The 12,030-nt window shown below is 37.2% G+C and overlaps 1 protein-coding gene across 1 annotated transcript in view; it reads left to right on the forward strand.

Moving 5' to 3' along the window:
- Positions 1-12,030, forward strand: part of cdh13 (cadherin 13, H-cadherin (heart)) — a 467,661-nt gene that overhangs the window by 109,141 nt on the left and 346,490 nt on the right. Inside the window, exon 2 of the mRNA XM_079825536.1 lies at positions 2,668-2,788. Coding sequence (XP_079681662.1) covers positions 2,668-2,788 — 121 coding nt within the window. The remainder of the gene's footprint in view (positions 1-2,667; positions 2,789-12,030) is intronic.

Consider the following 12,030-nt stretch of genomic DNA (forward strand, 5'->3'; position numbering starts at 1 on the left):
GGTGGGGATACTTGCATGGATCATGCCAGAATTTGCCTTTGAATAGAATGCGCTCTCCGTGGGTGTGGTCGCTTTAGCAGATAATAAGGAGGCTCAAGAATGACTGACATCTCTCTCTTTTCAAACAGATTACATAAACAGAAACTATTTGTTTTTGATTTGATTTACATTATTTAAAACCTGACATTTCAACGTTTCTTTAGATGTGGGGTTTGTGTGGCAAGTATTCGCTAAGTTACAGTTCATTTTCTGACGGTTATCAGAATGGACTTCATTGAGAGAGAGACAGCAAATCGTGCATCATGTTTGCTTTCTTTATTTTGCAAAAAGCACAACATTTAGTTTTTATTGTGAGTGTACACAAATAAAAGTAGACACTTAACAAATGCTGTATAACACTTATCTGTATGACCAAAATCGACATATTTGAGTCTCTTTCACGCTACATTTCAGCTGTAAAGCAACTCTACACAAGATAATAGTGCCATCAGCTCAAGTCAATTCAGTGTTGATTCAATTCAGTTCAATAGCAGTGTTGGTGTTACAAAGTTAGTGTCATTATGCTTCTGAGTTCAAATTTTGTTCTAAGTCAATAGTGTCAGTGCAGTTAACTCGATAATATTACAAAATATTTATTATCAATAAATCATCTCAGAGTGATATAGGTATATTGCCAAGAGGAAATGTCGGCCCTGTGTGCTCTAATGCTTTTTGCTTTGAAGTTATAAAGAATAGCTTTTTTCTTTGGCTACAAAGCGACTCTGTGATTGTGCGTATCCTTTCATAAGTAAAGGTTGTTAAGAAAGCATGGGGTTTACTAAATCACAAAGGGAGAAAGCTAAGCCAAGGCCTTCATTATTCATGAATGGGTTATCAGACAGCACGGCTGATGATTTATGCTCTGTGTTTCCGATGTGTTGAATCTGTGTTGAATGTATTCCAGAGGAAGAAACTGTTGAGGGGATCTCTGAAATTCCGTCTATATGTCTAGAGTTGTTATGTACTATAGAACTGAGAGGAGGAACAGGGCTGTATGTTCAAGGACGGCATGCGGGGTGTGTCATTGTCAGAAAGAATCCCTGCTTCCCTTCAACTGAAAGGGTGATTGATGGAGAGCAAAAATAGGTGTGAAAGAGTAATAATGTTGCTGGAAGTAAAAGAGGAAGATGGACAGAAAGGTTGGAACTGCATTGCTCACTGGCCCTTACAAAAGGGGAAAAAAAGCGATTTTAAAAACTTCTCCATCTACCATTGACTTTAAAGCCACAAAACATACATTTTCTCTGAGTTTTTAAAGCTGGATGATTACCTTTAATTCTTAATGAAGACAAGCTTTGCTTTCCTGAGTGGAATTCAACCTAAAATTAGTATAATTGACCAGAAAAGCCCTTAGCAGAATCGTTGTGCTCTCACTCGCCGTAAAAACAGCATTTAGTCATTGCTGGGCTGACAGAAAATGGACTTGTTGATTAACTTGAATACTCCAGCTTTGGTCAGTACACTTGTTTTAGCAGTGCAGTTGAAGCCATTTTTAACTCAGAACAGGAAAAACAAAATGTTTTGTTTTTTCAGAAGATGAAATAAACAAAGCAATTTCAGGTTGTACGATTCCTATAGAAATCCTTGACTATGTAGTTCAGTTCTGAGAATAAATTACAAGTCAGAAAAGTGCACTAAATGTTGGCAGTGTGAGAAAAATATGTATTTCTTAATTAGTATGTTTATAATTAGTCATATTTGATTTATATTCGATTAGCAATCTCTAGAGAGAGATTGTGAAAGGGCAGACTGTGGCAATTTTAACTGGGGTCAAAGGTGAAATCACTTCTATTCATACAGATACATTTGTGGACTCTGTACTAAAGTTACATTCCTTCAATCACGGACACGCTAGTGGTCTCTGGTATTGCCATCCTGTATGGATGTAGGGAATACCTGGACCGCATACATTGAGGTGTAAAATGTTTTATTACTATTAGAATTTATTACTTCAATGTGTGTGTGTGTGTGGTTCAGGTATTCCCTACAGGATATTTGATGCTGTCAACTTTAGACATTCCATTACCTATTAGTAACTTTGCAAGTACATGTCAACTTACTGTAATTAGAGTATTAGTAGACTGTAGTAAATTGTTAGTAGACTGTTAGGTTAGGTGTTAGAGTTCAGGTTAGTAGAATAAGTTGACATGTAGATGCAACGTTACTTAAAGTCAGTAGGTTGTCTGTTGAGGGACCATCAAAATAAAGTGTTAGCAGATATTATGCAGACTTTCTACTAATATTCTAATGACTGGTGGATGACATATAGTTGCAAAGTTACTTATAGTTAGTAGAATGTCTAAAGAGGACAATCGAAATAAAGTGTTACCAAATATTTACATTTCTTGAGTTACAGCTGCACCGATTGTAAAAGTTGTCATTATTTATATAAGCCCACTGTATCTCAAATAATTTACTGTAGGCATATGTGTATATGAAAAAAAAAAAAAAAAAAAAAAAAAAATATATATATATATATATATATATATATATATATATATATATATATATATAATATATATATATATATATATATATATAATCCAGGGCGATTCATAACCTTACATTTTTTTTTTAGATTGTCCCCTGTATTCAGTTATTAAAATGAAATCTTTCTTCCCATTTCAGGTTGTGTGCACTGGAGCGCAGGAAAAAGAACAGACGGCTGAATGTGTACCGGGATTTCAGGAGAAGGAGTACCAGGTGGAGTACAGTGGAGGGTTCCTCAAAGACGTTCCTCTGCTGCAAGGTACGGCAATGATGTCATCAGCGGTCAATGAGATTTTGTGTGAATTTGTGTAGTTTTGGCTATGTCGTGCTATGTCTCTTTCACACAACGTGGCTGTCTGAGCCACATGTGCGCGCCAGCTGGAGAACGAACAGTTCTCGAGGGCCTCTGGTGAATGTTGATTGTTCATTATTCTCATTATCATGCACAATACTTTTTCATTTATATAAAAAAAAGGAAATAAAAGCTGCAGTGTCCAAACAAAACATCAAAATAATCTAGTGCTCATAAATTATTCTGTTTGATTGTGTGGATGTTTACAAAGCCTTTGTGATTCCCGTCTCTTTCAGCATCTGCTGTTTGTAACTGTTGCACCATTGTAGGAATTTCTTCATAAAGATTCAGACCATGCCTCCATCCAGACAGATTCTGTGTGCGTCATATTTATCAGAGGCGGTTAAAACACTATAGAACGGACAACGCATACTTTTACCTTGTCAGACAGGAATCCAGCAGAAAAAGAAAAGCAGAAAGTGAGAACTGCTAATAACGAGTCATTTCCTCACAGGTCTCCACGTTCACACAATAAAACTCTCCCGAGACCCCGAGAATCAGAGTGATTAATGAAATTACAGTCTAATTACACATTAAGTATGTACGTCCCCACAGGATACTCATACACTGCCTTGCATGAAAAAGGGATCACCATGAGTGTTTTGAGAGCAACAACATATTAATCAGTTTTTCAGAAAAATCATAAACAATGTGTTGCCTGGTGGTGTTGTAACCCACCCACCCCGAAAGCATAACATGAGAAATGCCGAAAAATAAATTAAAAAATGCAAATGCAATCCACTATGTGGTGTTCACCTCATAGATGTCCACAGGTCCTGTACTGCATGTGAATACAAATCAGACAGGGGACTAAACATGCTGCAGAGGTCAGTGCTGCAGTGAGAGCAGGCAGACAGTCGCTTCACTCAAGCAGGATGGAGTGTGAGGTGCTTGTATTACACTGATCCCCATTTGGGGAAAATGCAAAAAAGTCATGCGAGATAGTGGCGGAGTATCGGTACGCAAAATAGTCTGAACGGGTCACTGGTTGGACTAAGCTTTAACTATTAACTCTATTCTGGGAGCCATTACACTTTTGTGAAAATGATCAAAGATGCTGGCGGTGGCTGGCAACTTAAAAAAAAAAAAAAAAAAAACGCTGGTGAGGAAAGAGTTAATCCACTTGTCCGGCTGTCTTGTAAAAAAAAGTTTAATCCGCATCAGTGTTGCTGTCCGATCTGTTGCTTAAAAATATCAACAATCACATTGTGTTTTTGGGGCTATAAGAATGTACCCACATATTTGGCCATATAAGTCTTTTCTTTTTCTTTTTTTTGCAAGCTCTGACAAGCACAGACCGTGGAAGATGATGGAGAAAATTGTATGAAAATGTGTAAATGAGTGAAGATGTACCTGTTGTAATTTCTGTGATTTTTCTAGCACTTCAGACAAGTTGGCAGCACTCAAAAGACAGTGACATTACTGCATTAACAAGTAGTTTTACACAGATTTTATGCACAATATATACTGTTGTGACCTGAAATTTTCAGAAGTTAATTTGGTTACTGCATGTGGTTGTCATTCCTAAACTCTGTGTATTTATTTTAGACTTTTTATATATAAATAAGTTGAAGCATTTTTGAACAAGACCTAGTAATTAGTATTTATCAATCTAATTCTCAAGTATATTAAAGGTTATTTGAAGGATTAGTTCATCCAAAAATGTTGTCATTAATTACTCACCCTCATGTTGTTCCAAACCCATAAGACCTTCGTTCATCTTTGGAACACAAATTAAGATATTTTTGATGAAATCCAAGAGGTTTCTGACCCCCAATAGACTGCAACATTATTACTACTTTCAAGGCCCAGAAAGGTAGTAAAGACATCATTAAAATTGTCCAGGTGACTACAGTGGTTGAACCTTAATGTAATGAAGCGCAGAGAAAACTTTTTGTGCGCAAAAAAACAAACAAACAGAAATAATTACTTTATTCAACAATTTATTCTCTTCCATGTCAGTCTCCTACACTGTTTACGTAGTGTAAACTGTGCAGTCAGAACGCCGGTGCTCTATTGGTCGACGCTATTCACGTGAGCACAACGATGCATGGATGTGATACTGATTCAGGAGCTGGCCAATCAGTGGCCAATACTGAGCCAGCATTCTGACGTAGAACCGGAAGCGCTGCAGTGTGTTTACTACGTCAACAGCATAGGAGACGAACATGAAAGAGAATAAATTGTTAAATAAAGTCGTTATTTTTTTTATTTTTTGTGCACTTGTAATTTCATAGCAATAAGTTTGAACCACTGTAGTCACATGGACGATTTTAACAATGTCTTTATCACCTTTCTGGGCCTTGAAAGTGGTAATAACATGCTGTCTATAGGGGGGGGGGGGGGGGGGGGGGTTAGAAAGCTCTCGGATTTCTTCGTTTGTGTTCCGAAGATGAACAAAGGTCTTACATGTTTGGAACGACATGAGGGTGAGTAAATAATGACAGATTTGTCATATTTGAGTGAAGTAACCTTTTAAGGCTGTTAAGTGTCACCAGAAAGATTTGTGTTTTAACAGAAAGGTGTGCGATTTGATTGGTTAATCAGGCTCTGTGGGATCTCTTATTATGATTGTCAGTTCTCGTTCAAAAAAGAAAAAAGCATCAACAACTGTTTCTCTTGATTGTCAATATTCACTGGACCGTGTCCCCTCTGAGATGCACAGTAATGTCTTCAAGCATTTCTTCGACTCCTCTGGGATCGGCAGTAATGTCTAACTGGCAATGCTTCAGGCCCCAGTGGGAATCTAGTATCTCTGCCAAAGTGCCTTTCTTTTCTGTCTCCTCTTCCCAAATTGACAGTCGTGTCAACAGGTTGCTCAGCTAATAGAGGAAGAATGGGCACCGTATTCTGCCAAAACAGTACTGCGGATACTGCAGTTTGCGTGACGATGAGTTTTTGTGAATGTTTGTGTTTGTGTGTTCGACTGGGCATGACTGTTGAGTTTGCACACAGCTACCGATTTGGAGCCGGTTTGACCGCTGTGTTCCAAGTTTTTGTATTTGGGGAGAGCTATTGATCCATGTAATTAGAACAGTAAGAGTGGCGGCAGTCCTTACAAAAGATCGTTTCCTTTGAATTTCAATTTACTTAAGCTACAGAACATGATTACACTGACATAGAAGACCACTCAACACCATTAAGCTGACAGACGAAAGCACGGTCATCAGGCCAAAAAATGCAATGAGAAGTACCACTTTTTCCAATGGAAAAATATATATTTTATCACCAATTCAGCAAGATGGCCAATCTCGCCTGGAGTTTCAATCTCTTATTCTATTCTATTCGATAGGGAAGGGCGCTGAGGCATTCTGTCATCTAGGGACCCAGCGATCCATGCACATGGAGACAGAGCTCAGTTCCGCTTTACTGAGTCACCCTGTAACCACTGTGCACTTCTATTACCCTGAATATGCTCCTGTCAGCACACCACAACACACAAAACGCACTCACTTACGTGCACAACTTCGCACGTGGGCAAATAACTTTCATAGTAAACCAAAATATAAACGATGGCATTGCCATGCTATGTTGTTTGCGAAAGCGTGATCATTCAGTCAGAGAAGTATGCTTGCATTTCATGAAGCTTATTTGTTGCAAGCTCTAGGCTCAGGAACCTTGCAAGCTGATACACAAGAAAACTGGCCAGGGTGTTGTCATTTGTATTTATAGATTCATAGGTATGTGTACGCACATGTGGGTTTGTATGTGTCTGTGACAAAATGTCCCCACAAGGATAGTTATACCACACATTTTTGCTCTTAAGAAACATTTCTTATTATTATTGATGTTGAAAACAGTTGTGCGGCTTAATATTTTTGTGGAAACAAGTATCCATCCTGAAGTCCGTTTTGCAGAGATGGACTAAAAATGAACTCCCAAAACGTACTGCCAGATTCTGGAAGATGAATTCTTCAAACAGTGGTACTAGAGGATGTGGTGCTGGTCCTTCAAGAGTCACTCTCAACCTATCTGTCCATAAAACCTATAAAAAAACCTTCTTAATGTATTTTACAACGCTTCAGCTTGTGATTCTTATCTAGTGGGGGTCATTTTTTAGGATTCTTTACCTAACTGAAGTCTCTGAGATCCTGACACCTTGCACTTCTGGAGACTCCAGGTAGGTTGCAGCTCTGGAAAATGGTGGCACTGGAGACTAAAGGGTTCCTGATGGTTTCACCCTTAATTCTTCACCTTAATTCTTAATTCTTTTGCAGTTAACAGGTGTCTTTTCTTCACCACATGTTTTTGTCAGATCCTGCTGACCCAACGAGCATTTCACTGTCCAATGGTCATGCCTTAACTGCAATGTCTAGTATTGCATTAGTATTGCATCCTTCTCATGGGCATTTAATACTTTTTGACTTTTCAGTCTGAGTTAAATCTCTTTTTTGGCTCAATTTATCTGTAAAAGAAAACATGCCTAATAATTCTGCACACCTGAATATAAGGTGATTTTCATTTCCAGCCTTCATGAACAATTATATATCACTTATACATTATTAAATACTAAATCAATAGTAGTTATTAGGATTACTGTGGTTTGGAATTGGTCAAATGTGCCTGGAAAAAAAATATGATCAGAAAATCAACGTGCCTAATAATTCTGCACTCCCTGTAATACAATTTATCCACTCCCTGGTAAGAACATCACTAAACATGGTTTACAAATAATTAAACATACAATGTTCATTTAAAACCTTTTTGTTTTTATGTTTTTGGAGATTTGTAACATTTAATAAAAACAAAGCAATCATGAATTGTTAATATGAATATTGCAAATATGAATTGTATTTAAATTGTCATTGCTGATTATATTTACACTCAGTATACTACATAGACAGGGCAATATCAAAACAGACAAAAATATTGTAGAAAAAAAAAAACCTTGAATCTGAAACACGTGTGCTTGGAACAAAATAAAATGCAAAAATGTAAACTTGTAAGGAGTAAAAAAAGTTATGTTTTTTCTTCAGAAATGTAATCAAGCAAAAGTATGTAAAGTGCAAATTCCCCAAAATAATACTTAAGTGCAGTAATCAAGTATAATTATACAAGTATTTTATACCCTGGCATTTATTTTAAAATATAAGTCTTTTGTAACATTGTCAGTGTCTTTACTGCCACTTCTGATCAATTGAACGCAGCCTTGTTAAATAAAAGTATTGATTTCTTTCTTTTAAAATAAAATATATTGCTCAGACTTACACAGCATTTTGTTCTGCTGTTGTTTTGATTAGAAGTATTTTTGCTGATGGAGCAAAACAAAAATTAACTGGCAATATTGTGTATAAAATGCAAGTTACTGAAGCAAGCAAGTTTCTTATTAACTTCTTGTTTACCAAAGCAGTATCATACTCGCCATCTATGATTACATGTGAATACTAAAATGTCCATTATTAACAGCATGCTAACACCTAAATCCCTGTGCACTTGTGCATAACTTTAGTCTTCACAATTTCACTGGTGGAACTGAAATTGCTGGAGCATTTGCCAGGATACCGAGACTTGTTTACACCTTAAAATGGTTGCAGTTTGTAGGGAACATGGGTAACATAACATCAGCTAAACTCAGTATGGCAGGACACTTCATTATACCCTTACAATGAAGCATAATCGTTCCGGTACTGATACGAGTGTTGTTGCAAGTGTATCATAACAGTGATGAGGTTATCGTGAGCGCAGTCTTTCTGTGTGCTGAATGCATTTACAGTGTGTGTGCGTGTGAGTTTGTGTTTGCAGGTGTGAGGCTGGTGACTCATAGCTGGTGTCAGAGGCAGTCAACTGTGCAGGTGACATATGCAGATTTATGTAAATACACTACTCTCCTCTCCTCCTGTTTGGCTATGCCTGCTCAGTAATTATGCAGATGGAGGCAGTCTCGAGGTCGTCAACGCTAACCACCTGAGAGTCCTAGGTCAACAAAATTAATTAATTTAACTCTCAGAAAGACTGCAAGCATGCATAAATGTCTGAATGCATATGAAGGAACACTGTATTTCAGAACATATGAGTGCAGAATACTTGCAAATACACCTTTGCAATACAACCATGGTTTAGTGATGTATGTGTGTATATATATATATATATATATATATATATATATATATAGTAAAAATGTAGTATGATTGCATGTGTATACACTTTTAGAAGTTTCATTTGAAAATCGACATGTAAAATAAGAAGTCAGTCCAAAGATGAATCTAAGTGAAACACGATTACTTTTTCTCCATCCTATCAAATTGTGCTCCTAAATTAGGAGTAAAATCATTTTTCAGGAACCCTCGCCAATAAGAGCCGGCGCTTACAGAACTGCTTCATTCTCTCGAATGGGATATCGTTTTTATATTACTAAAACGAAAATCAAATAAAGTGGAGTGCTCTCATTTCTCTGGATCCTCACCGTATAGGTATCGCCATTCTCCTCGTCCCACACTATAATGAAGAAGGAAAAATGGAATGCAATTTTATGAAAGCCAATGAGATTGATCTTTTCTTCTCCCTGAGCCCCTCACCGTTAATTCAACACCAGCTCCAATTTCACACACTTATTATCCCGCAGCTGGTCGCACCAAAAATACAAACTCTGCTCGGCTCAAAACTCCTCCGCCGCTGGGAAATTAGAATATCACCCGACGCGGATCAGAGAGATCACGTATCAAAGTAGAAGGTGACACTTTTGATAATTGAGTCACAGCCTGAAGACTGGACAATTTATCCTTTTCTCACCGCACTATAAATCACTTCATCTAGATCTTCTTGCAAAACCTTACCTCTTTGATAGATTGCCTGATAATCACACTAAATTATTTTAGATCACAGTTGAGAAAGTAAATGCATTGTGTTTGTGAGCAATGACAATATAGTCCCAAAAATTGGATTGTTTTTTTTTAACCCACCATTTATATAACGTTTATAAAGCCAGCTTGAATTTTTTAGATGCAGCCAGTCACTTCAGGGCTCAATGCTAAGGTTTTTTTTTTCTACTGACCTGGTCGGGTAATAAAAGTTATACAGTCAAGAGCAGGGAGTTATTTTTTTCCCTTTGTCTTTTGTTGTTTAAAAACACAGACAGCAGCAGGTTTATTAGGCTGCTGTAACTTTAAGACCACATGCACAGATCCAATATACTGTTACACATGCGTTGTCTTTCTCAACTCTTATGTTTGCTAGGAGACTTGGCAATTTTTACATCATTTTGTCTGACTTTGTACATTCAAGCGCAAGAAGATATGAAAGAGAATTCTATCATGACAACTCTTGGAGTGTTTGGCATGGTAATGGGTATGACGATGTTAAAATGTTTGGTCTTGGCGGAATAGGGTGAATTCAGGGTGATTGGGACATTTTTTCCTAGTCATCTTAATGGCAAAAACTGTCCCAATCACCCTGAATTCACCCTAGATCTGCTACGCTGCTGCTGCTGCTGCTGCTTTTATTGCTGCTGCTGTAGGTTATTGCTGTTGCTGTTGCTGCAGAGCAAGTGCGAGACTTGATACTGCCAATACACACGACACGCTGCTGTGAGCAAGTAAGACATGCTGCTGCTGTACAATAGAGCATGCATTAATTATCCGTAGCAGATCTATACAGGTGGAGTTGGGGAATGTGGAGGGTTTCTGAAAGTGCGTTGCACTGCTAAGGCAAATGCTACCAGAGTTTTTCAAGATTAAGCACACAAGCTCATTGGCTACTGATACAGCAGGAACCAGTCAGCTGTGCCCTAAAGATGACGATGTGATTACACACAGGTAGTTAAAGGACCTATTAGCCGGCGCCATCTAGAGTTTCATGACAGAACTTTGTATTTCAATTTAGTATTTTCGCGCTGTCTGATAGGCGGCTTTCTGGGCGCACTCTTCAGATTGTAGCGTGCGAGTACCGAATTGAGTCACATTTTCATGACAATGCCGCGCTGGAACGATCGGGACAGTGACAGTTCTGTCAACTGGCCAGAGCGTCTTTCACGCTGGCCCCAAGCCATCGGGCATGTCCTTATTGAAGAGCCCTCTACTTAAAACTTAAGACCCCTTTTTTTCAGTGTGTACACGCTACTTTAGTTCTGTTTTTTCTTAATGTAAGTGTGCTTGTTTCTTCAGTCTGGAACATTTTACAGCAGATTCTAACTCCCTGTTGGTAATTCAAACACTTACCTCCATCTATCCCTTTTGCTCACCATTACATCATGCAGGACAAAAACTTTGCACTAGCGTCATTCCTCAGACCGAATACAGACTGTCACTGTAACACGCAATGTGTGATTCACTATTGCCTGCATGGCAATAAGATTCTGAGTTATGGTCTTGATTGGCCATAATCACAATAATGTTCAGACTCTTCCTCAGCTCTCAGTCCATACAATAGTATGTCTGTTCAGGCCTGGCACAGATTATTAGCTCTGGAGTACCTCTTCCTGGAAGGAACTCAGACTTCCTCCACTGTGTTGTGCTTGACTTTATCATTTTTCCATCTTAAGTGCACTCAGCCTTTTTCATTGCTTACTGGTTTTAAGTAAATTGAATTGAGGTATAGCCTTAAGATCTTGGAGTTTACAGGCATAAGTCTTTCCGTGCGTGTTAAAGGCACATAAACACGCTTTACAGAATATATATATATATATATATATATATATATATATATATATATATATATATATATAATTATTTTTATTTTTTTCTTACTGGCTGTGAAATGACAGTTCACTCCAGGGCCAAATAACATAACATTTTTTGTATGTGATTGTAGTGGTAAGAGATGATGACAGTTTACAAGAACATTTGCTGAAGAAACCTCTGACCTGATTGTATACAGTGCAGTCAGGCCTTTATCTTTTTGTTTAACAAAACAAAATTCCTTCAAAACTATATGCATACATTCCTTTTTTCTAATGATTTTTAATTTAAAAATGATTTTGTAATATAGTGTGTATATATATATATATATATATATATATATATATATATATATTTATTTATTTATTTATTTAAAAAAATTTTTTTTACATTTTTATCCCTTTAAGGTAGGGTAGGTAGGATTTGGTTAAAAAACTTTTTTTCAAAATTTGTTAAAATTTTCTTTATATATCAATACATAATTAAAATGTAAGTACTCAGAAAAAGAAAGTATAAAAATTGAGTGTCTGTAGACCT

The sequence above is a fragment of the Gobio gobio genome (assembly GCF_949357685.1).
Source record: "Gobio gobio genome assembly, chromosome: 9".
Classification (NCBI taxonomy): domain Eukaryota; kingdom Metazoa; phylum Chordata; class Actinopteri; order Cypriniformes; family Gobionidae; genus Gobio; species Gobio gobio.